This window comes from Lutjanus erythropterus, chromosome 22 (assembly GCF_056507025.1).
Source record: "Lutjanus erythropterus isolate fLutEry1 chromosome 22, fLutEry1.hap2, whole genome shotgun sequence".
NCBI classification, from domain to species: Eukaryota; Metazoa; Chordata; class Actinopteri; order Lutjaniformes; family Lutjanidae; genus Lutjanus; species Lutjanus erythropterus.
Genome location: NC_139338.1, coordinates 19,015,652 through 19,037,208, shown reverse-complemented (window position 1 = coordinate 19,037,208; position 21,557 = coordinate 19,015,652). Strand labels below are relative to the sequence as shown.

Genomic DNA, 21,557 nt, shown 5'->3' with positions numbered 1-21,557 from the left:
TTCTTCAAAGATATTAATATTTTGAAAACGGTTCTCATTATTTAGACTGAGTCATTATTTTGGGATAAGACTTTTTGACATAACTTCTTTATTGAGATACTAACCCATTATTTGGAGATACTTACTGATCATTTTCAGATAATTATTTTGAGATGCTGAGTCAACTTTCTAAATGACTTTGATTAAGTTTCTCATCATTTTGAGATATGAAGTCACTATTTTCAGAAAGTTTCTCAGGATTGTAACGGATGTGACCTTCCATCATGGGAAATAGAGAGACTAAGTGGTGTTAAAACACGTTTCATCTTGCAACTCAAACAGGTTTTTCGGGTCATGGGGATTCGGATACTGCATGCTTTACTTCAGTTTTTAATTTTTGTCTGAATATTACAGACATAATTCTCATTTGTGCATTAGTCTGTTTTCAATATCCGAGTTTTTCCTCCCACCAATGTCCATGGGGACAGCCTTTGTGCGTGAGATTCCCTTCAGGACACACCCCTCCTCAGGATAAAGGATTTCGTCAAACTTTGTAGCGTCAGTCAATGATTTTTATTGTTGGAGTCCCCTTCAAGTTCACGGGTGAGTTGCGTGCATGCAAATCTCTGTCTCCCTCTTTCTCCCATTATGCGCATGTTTATTTGTTAGACTAGTTTTTGCAATATTCAGCACAAGTTAGTCGTTAATTATAATTTGCAGTTAGTGGCATTTGGGCGTTTGATTGCGTTTCACATTGATCTAATATGCTGCAGTGTGAGCTCTTAGAATAAATACCAGTTCTATCAGTCAAACTGCAAAGGATTCTACATGAAGGACAGGCGACAGGATTTGCATTTCACTTGTGCTCATTATGTGTGCATACAACAGACTGAGAGACCATGTCTGCAGAAACGGCCAGTGGGGCTCCAGTTAGAGACCCCGAACCAGATAAAGGCATTCCTGAGCATGGGGTTCGTCACCCGAGAGGGAAATGGGCCAACAAAGCGGAGTTCATGTTCGCCATGGCTGGGAAAATCATCGACCTTTCAAATTTTTGGCGTTTCCCATTTTTGTGCTACAAGAATGGAGGAGGTGGGAGATAAATATGTGTATGTGTGTGGATATATGGAGAATATTTACTGGTTGTAATATAGAATAAATGCCTGCTGAGGTTGAATAAAAGCATTGCAGATGAGCTGAAAATATGTGCTCAAGAGGGGTTCCCATTATTGTCATTATAATCAGAAAACATTTCATAATATAGATCTTCTGTACTATTTTGCATTGGTTCTTCTGTCACTAATTATGGCTCATTAAGCAGGGTTCTTGTGTAATCTCTCAATATTTTCACTCATTACAAACAATTAGCTACTCACACAATCAACTGAGAACCTTAAATATGTGGAGTATTTAAACGTTACCGTTCTTCATTGATATCTTTATTTGCAGCTGTTTTCTTCATCCCTTACTTTGTGTTCCTCCTCTTCTGTGGTTTCCCTCTGTTCTTCCTGGAGACTGCGGTGGGACAGTACACCAGCGAGGGCGGGGTGACTGCCTGGAGAAAGTTATGCCCCATGTTCGAGGGTAAAAACAAGCCTCAGACAAGACTGACCCTTCCTAAGTCCCGCCCCTTTTTTTGGAACATCTGCTGACCCTTCCTAAGCCCCGCCCCTTTTTTGGAACCTGTCTTCTTACCTGTTTCATGTACTTACAGATTTTATGTGTGAGGCTCATTTATGTTGAAAGGAAAACCAAAGTTTGGAAATGGTTAAAAGATTTTGCTGGGGGAAATGTAAGCAACAAACAGTTACATCTTAAGTTAGCTAATGTTAGTTACATGCTAGCTAACTTGCCAGCTAATGCACATCATAGAGATACTATTTAGAACTGGACACAAACTTTTCTAGTTTCTAGGTTTACTTTTGTGATATTTAGCCTCTTGGATATACACAATAATGTTTTCTCCTGGCAGCCCTGCTTACAAGTTCCTGATTAGCTCAAAGACTTTATATTTTGATGCTGTCACAGATTTTTATACCAATTTTTTTCAACTCTAGGAAAGTTTTAAAACCTCCATCAATCAAAATTTCATAACTGAAGGAGTCATAATGACCTTCTAGGCTGAGCATAATATTCAGTTTAGGTTCTACGTCTATGATCTACATCAATTATTCGCTAGCTAGCTACTGTTTTGGTCTGTGAAAAACTGAGTCCAATATTTACTTTAATGACTGTTGGTTTAAGTTCACTTCTGACGTTGGGTTTAACAGACTCGGTTAGCTCAGAGATGGTGCACTTCAGATTAGTTTCCTGTATCTGTGTCACATGTGTCACGACCAGGTCCTATCTAGCTAATCCATCTCAGTCGTTAGCTAGCTTCTGTCTGATAGCTACTGTTACCACATCACTCACTACCTAGGTAGCTAATCTACATCAGTCATTTGCTAGCTAATTAGATAGCATTTTGCTAACATAGCTAACTTAAGATCCTCCAGCAGCATGTTTTAATCATCTTGAAAATTTGTTTTTCTTTTCAACACAGACTAGCCTAGCACATAGCATATCTCCAGAAAGGAGAAAGTTTGCAGATGTGTCAGGTATAAAGCTTACTCAACTGTTATTGGAGCACAGGGCAAAAAAGGGCGGGGCTTAGGTATGGTCAGTCAGTTGAAATGCAAAAAATGCATGTTTTTCATTGTGCTTTCTTTATTGTTACCAGAAAATACATAACAATGCATTTGCTGTATACATTAATGATATTACTTTTTGATATTTAAATCCAGATTTCTTAAAACAAAAATATTACATTAAACTTTTTAAATATTCTACACTTGTAGATATATTTTCTGGGGAAAGTTTACAAGCTAATTTTTAAATTTGATGCAGCACTTCTTCACATACATTCAGGAGCAGTCAACCCTCAGCAACAGCCGCCTCGTGGATTCGTTCCCATTAATGGACTAGTTGCACAGCAGACATTTTGACATGTCATAGCAGGAAACTCACAGGTGTATCAGTGATTGCTGTATTGCACTTAGTGACAGTGAACCAGCAGCACAACAGGAGGTCTCCCGTTACTGAGACACTTGATTGAACTGAGCTGTCGTTACTGTTAGTAAGTCCAAACATCTGCTGTGCAACCCGTCCATTTGATTTCAAACAAGCTCTAGAAAAAGTACAGGAAATATTTTAAAATAAATACTTGAAGAAGCAGAACATTTTATTGATTTTGGTGCTTGATTAATATCAAATGCTTCCAAAGTGGAACAGCAGTAGAATATTAGGCACATATGTACGCACAACTCAGTTTTGGAGACTGGGAACTGATGAGCTTGTAATTGTTGCACAATGCAGAAGAAGACAGCAGCCAGAAACTTTGACTAACTGTGTCAAAAATCACCGTGTCCTGCAGGGGTGGGGATTGCATCCCAAATGATTGTGATCTATATGAACGTCTACCACGTTGTGATTCTGGCCTGGACTATCATCTACCTAATTAACTCCTTCATGAGCCCGCTGCCCTGGTCCACATGTGACAACGTCTGGAACACCGGTGAGGCCTATTCTGTGGCAAATCAACACTGGCTTGTTTGTCTGTATGTCTTTGCCAGTGTAATTATTGCTTTATTATTAACTTCAGAAGGAGCACAAGAGGAATTCTCCCACACATTTTAACAAGTTTACAACCAACTCCCCTTCTTCTCTCTTGCCTCAACCTCTTAGTGTCATGTCAGACTATTGCGAACAACTATGCCAACCCCCGTTTGTCCGAAGGGGACTCCGACTGGTCGTTCCTGAACAACATCACCACACCTGACTACTACAGCGACCTGTAAGTTATTATCAAGCTGTACCAGGTGATCTATCAGAACAGGTGATTTTCTGACACATACTTCATGGATTGTGGGAATCGATCATATTGTTGTGATACATGAAAAGAAATTGAACAAATAAAGGCTTGGGTGTGTCCCAAAGCTGCCTTAATGAAAGCTCATATTTCTTACAGAGTCGAAGGTTCTTACATCTGTTACTGTAAAAAAAAAAACACACACAATTAACTGCTGCCTTTGGACAGTTTGGAGGTGAACAGTACAATCAATAAATCTAAGATTTATCAGACCATAGTTTAATAGTGGAGTGTAAAATTATGGAAATATATCTGCCAGTAAAAAGAAAAGAGATCCTGTAAGTCATTTCAATGAAAACATTTCCCGAAATAATGACTTGGTGTCTCAAAGTGTAGTTTCGTATCTTAATATTTCTTGTTTTTTTAAGTCACTGTTTTGAGAAAGTTTCTCATCACTTAAAGATACTAACTCATTATTTTGTTTAGAAGCATATAGCATCTGCTTAAGAAAAAAGCAGCATACCCAGGGTATCTCTCAGTCACCCCAAAGATAGCCTCCAGCATACTAACTCATTATTTTGATATAATAACTCATTATTTGGAGAAGCTTTCTCATTATAATGACTTAGAGGATGGGTTTTTTCATCACGTGGGTGTAAATAGTCTGTGGGAAAATACCCTTAGTTGGTTTTTTCACCAACTTATTTCTCTTTAAGTAACAAAAAATGCAGTACAGGAAGGTTTGTTTTTGTCACCATCGCCCTCAAAATTCCAGAAAAAGTGTATTTGAATAATTGTAATTAAAACCGGTGATAGTAACATCCCTTTTGTCCTTTTAAACATTATTGATTAGTTATCTGTGTGATGCTGTTTACAAAATCTAAATTGACTTGACTGCATTTTTTTAATATTTCCAGGGACCTAACATCCTCTTTCTGGGAGAACAAGACGGCGGAAGAGCAGTTCTGGACGTGAGAAACACACACACACACTTATCTTTTTAAAACATGATAAAAAGCTTTGACGGAAACATCACCCGCCTTCCATCGTGCAGCAGTAACTCTTAATGCATCTCAGATATGTGGAGGCCGTCTTTTCCCTGGGGGCGCTGCGTAAACATGATGTTTAACGGTGAACCAGTGAAAGGTCAACCCAGGCTACTCAAGCGCACAGGGAAAAAGGAGTTACATTCCTCAGAGAACACTTACACTAGTTTATTCAACTTCCAACTTTGATTAAAAGTAGTTTGCCTCCCTTTTTTTGGCTGCTGCTCTTCACATGACAATCTCCTGATCTGGTGTGAGCACGTATATTGGGAAATTGCTCGGCTTCATACACCTACGCTCTATAATGAGAACAGTATGTGCCCTTTTCCCTGCAGCTTTTGTAATATAAAATGAAGCGGTCCAAAAGAAACTTAAGACAGACTTAACCATCTGTATTTATGATACAGATGTTTGGCCCTTTTTGATGCATTTGGATTTATTTGCAACTGTCATGAACACGCTAAAACGAAACATGATTTTCAGTGCGTTTTTCTCATGATGTTAAGTCTTGACACATTGGAACAGTGTGTTTGTATGCATGGAACCTGTGTAAAGACATTATTCTGCATGTTATTTGCAGAGCATGCAGTTGTGTGTGTGTATATATATGTTTGCATGTCTGATATGTTCCCCGCAGTAACCGCGTGTTAAGAATGTCAGATGACATGTCCCTGACTAAGCCGCACTGGGATCTGGCTCTGTGTCTCCTGCTCGTCTGGATCATTTGTTACTGCTGCATCTTTATGGGAGTCAAATCCATGGGAAAAGTGAGTATTCCTTCAGCGTACATATACAGTACTCACTCCTCACACTAGGTTGCTGGAGTCAGGAGCGCCTGAGGGGTCACAAAACAAATCTAAGGGCTCCAAAGATAATTGACAAGAAGGGAAAGAAAAAAAAAAAGTCCTGGATCGTATATTTTATAAAATTCTGTTTGTATGAATTTGTAATATGTAATGAATATGTTATGAATTGATCTGCTTTGGCAATGACTTATTTTGTTCATGCCAGTAAAGCTCTTTGAATTGAACTGAGTTATAACATTCAAGTGATACTAATCTACATAGTCTACAGTGTAGTATATAAATGAATATTTGCTCCGTCCAAAACGAAAATGACCACCAGACTCTCCTTCACTCAAAGCACCGAGCAGGTCTGATGCCTGATTTGCTGTCATAAGTCTCTTTCACTTATTTGTATTGAAGGTAAGCTTATGACTTATGACGCAGCTCTGTCATGCACAGCAGTAGACAAAAGGCGTTGCCAATAGCAACAAGTCAATTCAAGCCATTTTCTTTATATAGCGACAAATCATAATGGAAGTTATGTCAGGAAAGTTTTTTCATATAGACACCAGTGCAGAGTATTGAATGTACTGGTTTCCTGTACATGATCCCTGATATAAGACATCAGTTTTGTTTTTTTTTTTGCTTGTTTCCACTGGGTTTAGCGTAAAGATTGAGTATTTGTGTGTACATACGGAATCATAACCTACCTGTATCTTTATGTTTATAGGTGGTGTACTTCACCGCTACATTCCCCTACTTGCTGTTGTTCATCCTCTTCATCCGTGGGGTGTCACTGCCAGGAGCATCGGAGGGACTGAAATATTACCTCATGCCTGAGTTCAGAAGGCTCGCTGAATCAGACGTAAGAACTCGCTGAAGTCTCTCTGTTAGAGTCCCCTGTCTTCTTACAGGATGAATACAATGTCCTGATGTTCTCCCTCCTCTCTTTTCTCTTTGCCTTGAATCTCGTTTCCAGTCCCAAGACGGCGTCTTAACAAGAAAAGCGAAAACCGAGATCCCTTTTTCAGCGAGGAGTTTGTCAAAGAGAGCTTCTCCCTTGAGTGCATCATCACTCGGGAGTGAAAACAGGGCTCCAAATGGGGGAACTTCTGTCACATTTTGGGGGTAGATTTACCTCAAAAAGTCAATATAATTGGTTTTCATCTGAAACTGAAGTCAGTAACATAACCGTTATTGCATTTATTGATTTTTATTTTCATTTAAAAAGAGTGCACTGCATTATATTCTTGCAGCAGTTCTGTTTTTTCACTCTTCATAATGATGTAATGTCTAAACTGAAAAGGAAATTGAACAGAGGGTGAATTCTGGATTGGCATGCTGTTGCACAATGTCGGCATCTGTTTCTGCCGGCAACAGCGACCACTGAAAAGGGGTCTTTCTTGATCATCAGACCCCCTCCTCTTCCCCTCCCCCTGCTTCTCCTCTCTCTCTGCGCTCCTGTTGAAAGTTCACAGCACGACCCTCGGCTTCCGGGTTTAAATGTGATCACCGGAGGGTTAAGCCTTCAGGGTTTATCTTTGTCCTCTTCTTCTGTGGGCTTATGGGCTTTTGTGCAGCATCAACCCCAGTAAGACTAGATGTTTTATTCAACACCAATCACAGGAAAGTCCATAAAAAAATATCTGAGAGGGTCTACATGATTAAGTGTAACAAGCAACACTCACTCATCTTTTCAAAATATTCAGCGAATAGGAATCTAGCAAACAGTAATCGAGAGCTAGAGATGTTCGCTAACCATCTGTCAACTTTCACACTAACTTGTTGCCTTTAAAGGTGCCTGATGAAGTTTGATGTGGTCGATTCAGCATCCTTTTGATACCACTGATGTTGCATTTAGCGACTGCTTTGTTCGGGCCCTGTGTGAAGTTCTTACAGCTAAAGGTTTAATGACGTGGCGGGTCCCGGATCTCAAGTCCGAGTCGAGTCTCAAGTCAAGAATCCGATCATCTCACGTTTTGCTTTTGCTGGAAAAGAAAGCCGTGACTCATCTGGCGCTGAACAGTTCTCAGCCTTGTGAGAATCATAGTACGTAATCGTGAAAGACAGCAATGGGAAAAACTGTGAGAATATTATTTGGAGTGATGTCGAAAGCAGGTGAAAGCAGTTATGGATCAGAGAGCAGAGTTATGCAATGCCAGATGCTCCTACAACGATCTGAGCACAGATCTGTTTCTAATGAGTCTTGCTTTAGCATGCAAGAGTCTTTTATTTTTTTCCCTGAAACACAGAGGAAACCATAGATGAGTTCTGGTCTGCATCTGGGGTCTGTTTAATGTATGAGCGTGTCTTTCTTTGTCAGTGTGTCAGTGTGCTTGTGTGAATCTGTGCGCAGAGCAGCTGAGAGGACCTCAAAATAAAAGTTTCTACGGACACAACACGTTCCTCTCAGTCCAGTCAAAAATGTGAAGATCCTTTGCGACAGACTTAAGCCTCCATGTCTGACTCGGTGCTTGGAATGAGTCCGGGTCCACCGCGGGGGCCAGAACAGGGGCTTGTATATTGCTTTGGAGCCGTGCCAGCATTATCTTATACGGCGCTACGCTCACAACACTGTGGTGCTGCTAATGTTAACCAGATGCTACCAGAACAAGGGCCTCCAGACACACATTCCTGTAAACAAACCCGCCTACTCACACAAACCTGAATGGACACAATTACAAATACACATGTGGTTCACACTCGCTCATGTAGTTGTGCAGGCACTGACACACACAGAGAAAACAGGACATTCTGTACCCCTATAAACTGCACATTTTAAAACACACTCGCAGAGACTGTGTCTGTATCGAGTCTGGCATGAAGCGAAGCTGCTTGTTATTGTACATTCTGGTTAAATGTTTTGATTTGACAGAAGTTGTGCTGTTTTCCTCTGTAAGGAAAGAAATTGACGGAAAACAATTTGAACTTACGAGGTGCCTCTTAAACGTTTCTTAACATTTATAATCATAATATCCATTGTTATAAATGATAAATTAATAGTTAATTAAACCATAGTTATAATAATATTACTGTTAAACATTAAATAAATGTTTATATATGCTTTAAAAAACATTTATTAAACAATTATACAAAAGTTTCCTCGACATCAGTTGCAGCTTTGTAGTGGCATCCAAATAATGTTCATAGATGCACTACACAGTATTTATTAACCATTTATAAAGTGTTATAAACATCAGTTACAACTTTATAATGGCCATCAATATAATGTTTATAGACGTGTGCTTGGTGCGGTTTGTAAAAATAACATAAGTAAGTTGACAATGATAAACATGAATACACAACGTCTGGATAGACTTTCGACAAAAGACAAAAACACTTGGGGAGGTTTCGGAAAAGATCACGCTTTGGGTCAAAATAAATAAATAAATTACATAAGTTCATGTAACATAACCCAACGTAACCTGATGCATTATAGGCATCAGTTGCAACTTTATATTAACTATCTGAAAAAATGTTTATGGATAGTTTACAAACTTATAATTAACCGTTTACAAAGGGCTACAGATATCTGATCCATCACTCTACATATAATAATTTCTTACAAATCATTGTTAATCATTAACAGAGCATAGAATATAAAATGTTTGAATGTGTGCAACAGTAAAGTTATTAAAAAACTTTTAAGTTTATTATTTTATCACAATGTAATCATGATTGTGATCTCGTATCAGCTATGATATAATTTATTTATGATTTATTTTACACAAATAAGTGATAAAAATATGAGTTAAAGCATTTCTGCTAATTAGTAAATATAAATAATTATCATTTTATTATTTGTTAAAGCATATAACATTTCTGCATTGAACAGAATATGTTTAAAAACATATGTTCTGTATTTTGTTGAGTTATGTTCTTACATTATCGTGAATGTTTCCAACAATGTTTAATGCAGAGAAATACATAAATTATTCAAGGTAACGGTGCGTTTCCTGCCAGCTATAGCATGATTAAAACTTTAAGAAAAAAACACCATAGTTGCTGAAAATCTATCTGATGTGACTCAGGCAGAAATCATGTTTATACACGAGGTAATATTTATGTGAAGCGTCATCAAACTCCGTCTTTTGTTATTGTTTTATTGTGAGAGACCCCCAGTGGCAGACTTTACATGTTGTGCATTTAACAGTGAAATAACTCGTAACTGAAGCTTACTTCACTGTCATTTTCCATTTACTAATGACTGTCTTCACAGTGTTACCAGTGTTTCAGGAGTCAATCTTGTGTCCACTCCAGATATGGCTTGATGCAGCGACTGAGGTGATCTACTCCTACGCTTTGTGTCAAGGAGTGCTGACCGCTCTGGGGAGCTACAACAAATACAACAACAACTGCTACAGGTCGGCGTCCTTTCACACAAACACGTCGCTCTCAGTAGAGTACATCATAACACTTTTACATGCATGAGCTCTTTGACAGTACAGGCTCTGTTTTGTTGTTGTTGTTGTTGTTTTTGTTGGTGTGTCACAGGGATTGCATGGCACTGTGTTGTCTGAACGGCGCCACCAGTATCTTCTGTGGTTTTGTTGTGTTCTCCTTGCTGGGATTTCTGGCTCATGTTATGAATGTGCCAATGGATGAAGTTGCTAGTGCGGGTGAGTTGATTCCTCCCTTTTCGTCACCTACGTTCTTTATTTGACGGCTTTCACCATCAACTTAATTTAACAAAAAAATTGGCATTGAAATATCTCAAAACAGCTGCTGAGTTTATTTGTTATGCCTTGATGAGCTGCAGGTAACAATTATTTTCATTTTTGTTTAATATGCCACCTTTTTTTAATCAATGAATTAACTGCCTTGTAAACAAAACGACAAAGAATTGTGAAAAATGCCCTTTAGAATGGGTGACAGTTTAATTTCATTTTCTAAAGATCATTTAATCAACCAATCATTGCAGCTCTAATGTATTCTGGCTTTCAGTCTGGCATTGGTGACAACAACCAACAATGTCCACAAGATGGCATCTTCTGTCCACATATCCTGGAAAGTTTCTTTTTTGCAGCCTGTGGCCTGTTTTTAATATTCTGTGTTGTTGTTGTTTTTCTGCTTTACTTTGTTTTGTCCTTTATAATCCTGTTTTTGAAAACACTGCATCTCTTTGCACTGTGCAAACAAAGCTATTAAATAGTTATTAAAAACTAAATAGCTGTGTTAAATCAGTGGTTCCCAACCCGGAGATCAGGACCTGTCAGTGGCTCACAAGAAAAAAGTGGTTCTCTTCCACAAATGTTCACTTTTTCCTCGTTCTATATTAATTTTCTTTTTTGGTAGGAAATGCTGGATTCAACTCTTCAGGTTACTACAAACATTCAAATGAAAATATTGTAGAAGTAAAACGAAAAAAAAACAAAACAATTTCTGTCTGAACATGTCCTCGTTGAGGTTATACACTCTTAGAAATAAAGGTGCTAACTAGAACCATAGAGGGTTCTTCGGTTACTCCCTGTAGGAGAACCCTTTTAGGTCCCCAAATAGAGTCTTTTGTAAAGAGTACACTTGGAGCTCTTTCAGAAGGGTAATACCTAGAACCATATTTGAAAGGTTTCACCCAGAACCCCCTGTGAGAGGTTCTACGGAGAGAACCCTTCTATGGTGTAATGGTTTCACCCAGAACCCTGTCTGGGAGTTCTACCAAGAACTCTTTTGAATTCTACAAAGTATTTTTTTATATTACAAGTTTTTATCTAGAACCCTTCCAGGCATTTTAGCAAGAACCTTTTTATATTCTCAGGGGTTTATCTAGAAACAATGCAGGGGGTTCTACTGAGAACTCTTTTATAATCCAAGGGTTTTATCTAGAACCAACCCAGGGGTTCTAGCGAGAGCCCATTGATATTCCAAGGGTTTTATCAGGAAATCACCCAGCGGTTCTATTGTGAACCTTTTTATATTCCAAGGGTTGTAAGTAGAACACAGCCAGGGGGCTCCGCTGAGAACCCTTTTGAATCCACCTGGGGGTTCTACTGAATAGCCTTTTATATTCCAAGGGTTTTACCTAGAAACTTTCCAAGGGATTTTACAGAGAACCCTTTTTTTTATTATGGTACCTTGAAGAAAGAGTTCTTCAACGATCTCAACAATTCTTGTAAACCCTTTCCTCAGAAAAGAGTCCTTCACATGAAAATTGTTGTGAGTAGAACCTCAGCCCTTCAGGACGAACCTTGCTGGAACCTTTATTTCTAAGAGTGTGACCGCTGAGGTTCAGATGACATGTTTAGGAGTCACAGGCCTGAAGGTTTTGTGGCTGCTGTGTTAAAAGACTTTAAATTCATGGTATTGAAGATCGCCAGACACCATCATGTGTTGAACGATGCGTTCATGTGCTCCCTCCAGGTCCTAGTCTGGTCTTTGTAGTCCTCCCACAGGCTCTGGCGTTGCTGCCTGGCTCAGGCTTCTGGGCCGTTCTGTTCTTCCTCATGATCTTCGTCCTCAGTCTGGACACTCAGGTATTGTGATGCATCAGTGCCGCGGCGTCATATTGTAAGTTTACACATAAACTAATCTGTTTCAAATGTGTCCTCCTCACAGTTTGTGCGCATGGACAGCTTGGCCACAGCCATCACAGACATGTTCCCACGCTACCTGAGACGGCCGTCCGCCAGAGAAATACTGGTCCTGGTCCTTGTTGTTGTCTTCTTTCTGCTGGGGCTGCCCTTCGTCAGTGAGGTATGCAGCAGAAAGAGTATGTTTGATGGAAAATGCTGTGAGGAAAGAGAATAAACTGATTAATTGAAATGACATTTAGTTCAGACGATCCTCACAGGAGTAACTGTAATAACTTTAAATCCATTAGCTTTTCATTTAGCACTGATCACAGCAAACTTGAAGGCAGATTTATTTATCACTGGATGTATAACAAGATTAAGATGTAGTTCTCTTTTTCTGCTCACAAACATTTAACATTAAAGTTACATACAATTGGTCAAATTAATACAAAATCAGAGAAATAATATTAATACATTGGCTCATGACTGCTCATAAACTGGCAGCTATACTTAGTGCTAAGTAGTGAGTGTTAGCATCCTAGCATGGTTGCAAATTCTTTGTGTTTTTAAACAAATTAACTCCATTACCTTCAGTGTATTTTAATCTTTAATTAAGCAGATATACTTTGTGTTTAGTGCTAATTAGTGAATGTTTACATGGTAGTCCACAGTGCAGGTTCATTTTGGGTGTGTCCAACTCCAGTTTTGATAGTAAAACGTGTCTAATCTGGCTGCAAAGTGAGGCACGTCTGGCAAGTTGGAGCAGCAAATGGTCTTCTGCTGAGGAAACGGATCAGCTTGTGTGTGAACTCAGGGGATGCTGGAATGACCTATATGCAAAGAAACGCAGCGCAGCTGTGACTTCGACAGTAACGGGGAATGCATATGGACAGCTGGCGTTGGTCTCCGAATCATGTGACAGGAGATTACAGATGTTACAACCTGGTGGTATTAGCAAAGTTTATAGCAGCAGTCGTCTTTGCTGAGGGACAGGTGTTGTTCTTGGTTGGTGTGTCCTCTACCATCTCCCAATCTTCTGTCCCATCAACAACCCATATGAGCAAAGACACTGATAAGAGCCACTGTGTGTCAACTATACAGCAACTATATTTGAATAATGCATGTTTAAAATAACAGGAAAATACGGCACCATTGAGTTAAGTCCAGATTTTTGACCAACAGGCCCAAGGGCACACAGATGGGCACAAGATAACTGCACATGGAAATGACAAGTTCGTCAGTTGAAAACAATGATAGTTTGCAGTGAGCATCACCTGATGTTCTGCAGACATTTTTAATCTTTGAAAAAGTAGATATAAACCTACTTTACGTGCTAATTAGCAAGTGTTGCAATGCTAGCACACTAAACCAACATTTACCTGCTAAACATCAGCATGTTAGCATTTTAACTGACAGCTTGTCAGCATGGCGACATTAGCATTTAGCTCAAAGTGTGAGCATCACCTTACTATATTCAGTAGATCTTTTTTAACATATTGTAATCTTTAAATCATCAGATATACTTTGTGTTTAGCACTAATTAGCTAATGTGAACATGCTAGCACTCTAAACGAAGATGATGAATGTGGTAATCATCTACCTGCTAATCAGAATGTTAGCATTGTGCCTGACAACTTGTTAGCATGCACACAGCAGAGCTGCTAGTATGGCTGTTAACTCTTAGTATTGGTAAATAACAAACCAATTCCATTAAATTTTGTCTCTTTTTGCAGTAACGTGACCATCACCTGATATTCTTTATTTACTGTATACATTTAAATATTTTCATACTAAATGAGTATTAGTATAAAATGCTCAAACAAGCCATAGCCTTGGTGTTTTTATATGTGCTATGTGCCCAGATTAATACAGTTCTATACCACAGTAATTTAAGGATTTAATTTAACAATATATACAAAATATGGGAATGTTATGCTCTGCCAAGGGGGCACTGGGTCACAGGATATTGCTGTGTATGGAAGGATATTGTCTGGAAAGACAAGTAGAAAAACACAGCTTGACCTTCCTTCTGACAGATAATCTCTTCCTGCCTGCCATGACTTTTTTCTTCATGTTTTTTCTGCTCATGTTTCAGGGTGGGATAATCCTCTTTAATATCGTGGACATATACGGTCCCAGTGACGCCATTTTCTTCATCATTGCCGGTTTTGAGGCCGTTGTCATTGCCTGGGTGTATGGTAAGTCATCAGCTGTTATCACTGCACTATGATGCTTTTTATCATGCGTATGCACTGCACGCAACAGTGAAGTGCTGCTGCAGTATTTCTCAACACAATAGTGATTTACTAACTTAAAATAATTTATTAAATGTTTCTGAAAAAGTGTTTCTTCTACGACCCCAATTCCAAAAATGTCGGGATGTGAATAAAAACAGAATGCAACGATTTGCAAATCCTTTTCAGTTTGAAAACAGAACAATGACAAGATATTTAATGTTCAAACTGATGAACACTGTGCTTCATCACCTTTTCAGCACGTGGGAACTGAGAACTATAATTGTTGAAGTCATGGACGTGAATTTATTTCCCATTCTTGCTCTTTTACTATGACGCCACACTGTTTTAACACATGCAGAATGTGTCTTGACATTGTCTTGCTGAAATAAGCAGGGACATCTCCGAAAAAGACAGATGGATGTCAGCATATGTCGCTCCGAAACCTGTTTGTGCCTTTAGCATTAATGGTGCCTTGTGAGTTACCCATGATGCCACGCTTGTAATAATCTGGATGGTCCTTTTCCTCGGAGGACACAACGTCCATGATTTCTGAAAACAACCTGAAATGTGGACTCATCGGGCCACAACACATTTTTCCACTTTGTGTCAGTCCATCTCAGATGAGCTCGGGCCTCAGAGAAGTTGGCAGAATTCCTGGATGTTGTTGATTTTGCTGGAATTTTCTGAATCTTTTAACGTCAGTATGGATTGATGATGGTAAAATCCCTAAATTCCTGCGGTTTTCAGTTGAGAAACTTTCTTTAAACTGATGGACTGTTTTCCCATGCAGTGGTGAACCAGCTGTTATGTACACAGTAGTCATGTCCTACATTCACAGCAGCTACCAAAAGGAACCTCGTTATATTTCTTGAGACAGCAGCGTTTGTTTCATCACTGTAATCAACTTAATGTATCTGTATCATCTTATCTGTAAGAAACCAGCCTCTGATAAAAAAAAAAAACTCTGAGATCCGCACTCATTTTATTTTTATCCTGAGCCACATTTGACTGAAAAGATAATAGAGTGCTGTCTTTTACAACAGTGTATCTCAAACTTTTAACAGCGTCTACCACCTCAGACAGCATTGAGCGCTTCAGTTTTACACCGTTTGGTGCGAGCAGGTGCCGTGGACACTTACTAGCGGTCGTGTTTGGTTCACTGTCGTCCACTTCATTTTCAGCACGGCTGCTTGAAACATTTCCCTCCTGATCTGCGCTCCTCTTTGTAACATTTCCCATTTGAAGCCAGCGTTTTTGAAGCATTTGTTTTCCGTTTCTTCATTTTACCTCCACCTACTACCTTGCCATCAAAGTGTAGCTCGTAACTACTGCTAATCATGCGTGTGCAGCAGCTAAGTGTTAGCTTATAGCAGCTAACAGCAGTGTTCGCCAACATTAGCTAATGGCAGTCTAATATTATTGCTCTTTTGGAAATTGTAATCCCTTACATTATATTACTAAGTAATATATTACTGCCGAACGCTGGCTGTAGCTAACTTTTCTTGCAAAATGAGTGACGTCATATACATGTCAAACATATACACTTCCATTGGTTGTTCTGTAACTGGAATCTTATCCATCTTTACCTCCAGTTCCTGGAGGGGTGCGTTTGATTTTTTCACAAACAAACCAACATCAAAGTGTTTTCTCCCATTTTAATCCACATTATAAGAGACATTTGTCTCATTTTCATCTCTTCTTTTATTTATGTGCCCATTTTTCTGAACAGACTTATACGGTTCTCGGCACTTACATCATTTAAATAAATCACCTGCTGTGCAATATGTTCTTTCTGCACCATACAGGCGTTTAAAAAGAGGAGAAAAGTAGACTAGCAGTGCTAGCAAAACTTCAGTCTACTTTGACCTTATTTCATTTAACAACTCAGTTAAAGAATGTCTCTGCTGAGTGTTTGTGGAGTTTATCCTAAACCAGAAGCAACACCTTTTGCTATAAAGCCAGAAATGTGAAACAAGCCTTTTCTGCCTCATTTACACACAAGCAGGGGAAATGTGAAGCCTTAATGTTCCCACATGCATTTTCTCTCACCTGCCCTTATTCTTTTCTGGATGTTGAATTCCTGCCACGGTTCCTTGCTGCTATTTTCTCTCTCTGCCTAGTCGTTTTCATACCCCAGTCCTCTCCTGCCATCATTTTAGATACATATTCTGAGCTCTCGCCGCTTCCCACACCTTCATTAGCAGCGGTATTACTGGCTAAATTGCAACATGTGGGTGGAGAGTTCCTCTGTTCTCATATTAGTCTTTTACATCTCATCTCGCTAAGTGTCTGTTTCATATACCTTTCTCAAAACAAGCTGTTTGCTTTCATTAAACTGACTCGCGGGATCATATTCCTCAGAAATGCTGTCATAAACAACCTGACAATAAACTACACTGTATGGTATATTCAACTTCTGAGACTCTGGAAAGTACATTTCCAGTTTCAAACAGTACTTGTTCTTTGGAATTAGGGTCCAGGGGTTGTATTACAGAAGTTTCCTAATTTGTTCGGCGTCTCTGCCTCCTCAGAGCGAGTCCGTGTTACGTGTGGCGAAACAACCTCACCCAAATTTAAATGGGGCCACTCTCTTTCCTCCTCCACGTATATTAAATGTAGTTTAGTTTCAGGCTTGATTACTGGATCATTTATGCGTCTGCTTTCCTAAATAGGCTCGAGAACTTGTTCCGTTATTGTGCATTTGCAAAAAAATGAATCTGTGGATGTTGTTCCATCAGCCAGGTCGTGGACTTGACCAATCTCATATCAGCTTCCGTCTGTTTTTAACGCCTCTCCTCTCTTTGGCAGCTCGAGTTGAGCAGCTTTCCCATCTCAATCTCACTCCTCCTCACATCACCTTTCCTCCTCTTTTGAACCACCTGATTTTTATTGAGATTAAACCGGAGTTGGATTTCCCTCGATACGCGCATCCTCCCCTCCATCCTTACTAATTGTTCATTTATTCTCCATTGTGTCTTCTTGTGGCAACAAGAATAAAAACCAAAATGGAATATTAGATTGTGTTACTAATATGTATGTCTGGATCCATAGCTGCAATTAAGATTGGTCGTTTTACAAAACTTTTAAATTAGATCCACAAAGTTCCAAGATTCAAGAAAAGAATAAACACAGTGAACATCCCAAAAATTTGGAATATTTCGGAAAGATTGAAAGTTTTCAAAAGTCTGAATGACGTATGTCCTAGTTGAGCGGAACGCTTTGATGTTTGAGCGACGTTTCTACGTTGAAAAATGATGTTTGAGGGTGTTTCCTGTTAAAAAACAGAACATTTTGCTCTCTTTTATTGACCAGTGCCTCCCTTTCTGTGTCTTTGCAGGTGCGGACCGTTTCCTAAACAACATCGAGGACATGATCGGATATAAACCAAACCCCGTGCTGAAGTACTGCTGGTTGTTCATCGTGCCGCTCTTCTGTGGAGTAAGATTGTCACACCTGCGCCACATCTCTTCATTCATCTGCTTTAATGTCTGTTTCCTCTCATGTTTCTATTTGTAGTCAGTTAGTTCAATGTCAGTCAGTCAGTTAAAGGAGCATACTGGTGTTTTTGTACGTTTAAGCTGCAGAAATCACTGGAAAAAAAAAAAACACTGATACTGAACACCACAATATATAAGTTATATAATAATATGAGAAAAGATGTGCCTGGAGACAAACAACGAAGAGAGATGATTCATTACACTCTTAGAAATAAGGGTTCCAAAAGGTTTCAATCTGAATGGCTGAGGTTCTACTCAGAACCATTTGTTTCTGAAGAACCCTTTTTGAACAAAAGTTCTTTGTAAGACTTAATGGTCCCTTTAAGAACACTTTCTGGAAGACAGTGTTTTTCAGAGATTGTTGAAATCCTTAAGGGGCGCGTTCTTCAGTGGTCATTTCTGCTATAATATGAAAGGGTTCTTGGTAGAACTTCCTGAGTGTGTTCTAGATAAAACCCTTGGAATATAAACTGGTCTTCCGTGGAACCCCCTGGGTAGGTTTTAGATAAAAACTTGGAACCTAGAAGGGCTGTCTGTGGAACCCTCTCAGTGTGTTCTAGATCAGTCCCTTGGAATATAAAAAGGTTCTTGCTACAACCTCCTGGGTGTGTTCTAGATAAAACCCTTTGAATGTAAGAAAGTTCTCAGTAGAACCTCCTGAGTGTGTTCTAGATCAGTCCCTTGGAATATAAAAAGGTTCTTGCTAGATTCTCCTGGATGTGTTCTAGATAAAACCCTCTTAATGTAAGAAAGTTCTCAGTAGAACCTCCTGAGTGTGTTCTAGATAAAACCCTTGGAATATAAAACGGTCTTCCATGGAACCCCTTGGGTAGGTTTTAGCCTTCTGTGGAACCCTCTCAGTGTGTTCTAGATCAGTACCTTGGAATATAAAAAGGTTCTTGCTAGAACCTCCCGGGTGTGTTCTAGATAAAACCTTTGGAATATAAAAAGGTTCTCTCTAGGACCCCTTGAATGTATTCTAGATATACTTCCCTCGGAACGTAAAAAGGTTCTGGTGGGTTCTGGATAGAACCCTTGTAATAAAAAAGATTCAGAGAGGGTTCTGTGTGGAACTATTATACCATATAAGGGTTCCACGTAGAACCTCTCATAGGGGTTCTGTGTGAAACCTTTCATGCAAGGTTCTAGGTATAATCGTTAAGTTGCCTTATCTGAAATGGGTCCAAGTGAAACCTTTATAAAAGTTTCAACTAGGAACCAAAACGGGGACAGGCCAAAGAACCGTCAGTGGTTCTAGTTAGCACCTCTATTTGTAAGAGTGTAGCAGAAGCTCCACCTCTGTAACAGTTCAGTGTTTGTTTGTTTGCGCAGATTATTTGATTTTCTTCACAGTTTTCACTTCACACCTCTACACTTGTTTTAGAGTTGAACCGTCTAATTTGACCGTTTCCTGTCCTCCAGTTCACGCTGATGTTCAGAGGCACACAGAAACCTTACCTCAGGGTGTATGACTTCACACCCGGCATCGGCACCAGAGTACTGGGCTGTATACTTTTCCTGATTCCACTGATTTGCATCCCAGTATTCCTTCTGATCTCGCTGTGTCGGGTGAGTTCAATCACTGGATTTTATCATTTTCAAACTTTCTTCCCAGCAGTCGCCTCGTACGCCTCACAACATCACGTTCCCTTTGCGTTTCTCTCCTGACAATCAGAACGTGAACGACGTGACGAAATCGTCCAAGGACCTGCGTCAGGCTCAGCCGCACAAGCCGATTCTCACTCTGTGTAAACGCGTCGTCTTCGGGGGAGAGAGGCGGCTGAACAGGAACTTGGCCGACACGAACGAGAAGATGATGATGGAGGGACGCAGCGGGGTTTGATGGTCGCTGATGAAAGTTACAGACCTGCAGCAAACGATGGTCTCGCTGACTTACAAGTCTGTGACGACAAAAACACATTTTTTTAAAGAAATTCTTAAACATTTAACAAGCATTCAGGGAAATCCTGTTGTTTTTTGTTGTCGTTATATTAGTCTTTACCTTATTTTTTTAATAATAATGTAAATGTCACAGTCACATACATTTTTTATTCACCTGTAATCGTATATACTGTAATTGCCTTAAGGATGTACTCCACAGATTTACAGTAGAATTACACTCACAGAAAGCAGTTTAAAGCTAATAGAGGGAACTTTCAAATTTTGTTGATTTTGGAGGTAGTTTCCACGGTTATAACCACAAAATATAGCATTAAAAATATAATTATGAGGTACAAAAAGCCAATTAAAATGAAGCAGCAATGGGCTTCCAGTACAAATACTTGACTATTAGTTCCTTTTTTTTCATGTAGACTTTTAAGCAACACTTCATTGACCTGCCAGATTTTCTGAACAGGATGACGGCGACATTCAGGTAAAATATTAAATAATTACGGTAGCCATCTGAGCTAATATGTGCTAACTAATCTAACTAATCTAATGCCCGATCGGAAATGTGCAACAACTAGTTATCAGTCAAACAGACCAGATCAACACAGACTTCACAGCTGATGTTACTAACAACTTAACATTAATTTACAAGTTGTCAAAACAAAACTTTGTTAGCATACCTCCTCCTCGCCAAGAAAGTTGGTAAAATACATTCAGGCTTTCTGTTAATCCTCTTCTGCTGATTGTAGAAGGATGGCATATATAAACTTGTTCATCTTAAAGGGACAAGTCACCCCAAAATCAAAAGTTCATATTTTCCTCCCCCTGGTCTGAAGTGTTGTTTATCCATCTCGATTTTTTTGTGCAGATTTTTTTTTTGTTGTTGTTTTGGTTGCAGAGTTTTGGAGATATCGGCCTCAGAGATGGCTTGTTGCGCTCAACACTGAAAAATACACTTGAAACATTCAGAACTAGTGTCTCTTTCCAAATATGACCTGATTACTCAAGATAAGCCACAGACCTTGTTGTGAGCAGCTCCATGTAGGAACTACTTTCTTTTTAGCAGAGAGAAAGTAGTTCTGACTTGAAACAGCTCACAACAAGGTCTGCAGGTTATCTTGAGTAACCAGGTCATGATATTTGGAAAGAGACACTAGTTTTGAATTTATCAAATGTATTTTTTGGTGCTTTGAGCACCACAAGCTAAGTGCCGACGCAGATTTCTCCAAAACTCTAAACTGGTTGGGGTGAACTGTTTCTTTAAAAGTTAAAAGATTTTGTTTTTAAATGATTAATTTGCATTTTTTTGTTTGTTTTTTAAAGAAAAGTGATGCTTTTATTTTGCCCCTTTCTAAAGATCTGTATATTTAAAAATATATATTTGTTTACATAAAAATGTTATCAATAAAACCTTTCAAAGTATCAGTATGCTAAATATCCTGGTGTTGTGTGTCTCACTTGATTGCGTCCACATTGATTTCTGACCACAGAGGACAAGCATTCAATACAACGATCAACCTGTCAGTCAGACGAATCTCATGTTTCTTGTTTTGTGTTGAGAAAACAAAAATATCCCACAGGTCTGTGTGTGTGTGCGTCTTCCTGCCTCCTAAAAATAACTTCATACGCTGTCGTTTGTGTGTGTGTGTGTGTGTGTGATGTCACAGGATATTTGGGACTGGTGAACATGAACTTGCTCCATCATAATGCCAAGTTCAGTCATCTGTGTAATCCAAACCGGCATTCAATTAACAGGCTATTCCGCCC

General features: G+C 39.2%; 1 protein-coding gene across 1 annotated transcript; it reads left to right on the top strand.

Annotated features, from left to right (window-relative positions):
* The first annotated feature begins 346 nt into the window (after window positions 1–346).
* On the top strand, window positions 347–20,329 carry LOC146306851 (sodium- and chloride-dependent GABA transporter 2-like). The gene is made up of 16 exons (XM_084711500.1): window positions 347–582; window positions 868–1,071; window positions 1,429–1,563; window positions 3,392–3,532; window positions 3,703–3,811; window positions 4,744–4,797; window positions 5,510–5,639; window positions 6,388–6,522; window positions 9,918–10,021; window positions 10,152–10,276; window positions 12,015–12,127; window positions 12,210–12,347; window positions 14,262–14,364; window positions 17,741–17,841; window positions 19,323–19,469; window positions 19,576–20,329. The coding sequence occupies exons 2-16, from the start codon at window positions 879–881 to the stop codon at window positions 19,741–19,743; spliced, it is 1,896 nt and encodes a 631-aa protein (XP_084567626.1). The 5' UTR covers window positions 347–582; window positions 868–878; the 3' UTR covers window positions 19,744–20,329.
* The last annotated feature ends 1,228 nt before the right edge of the window (window positions 20,330–21,557 follow it).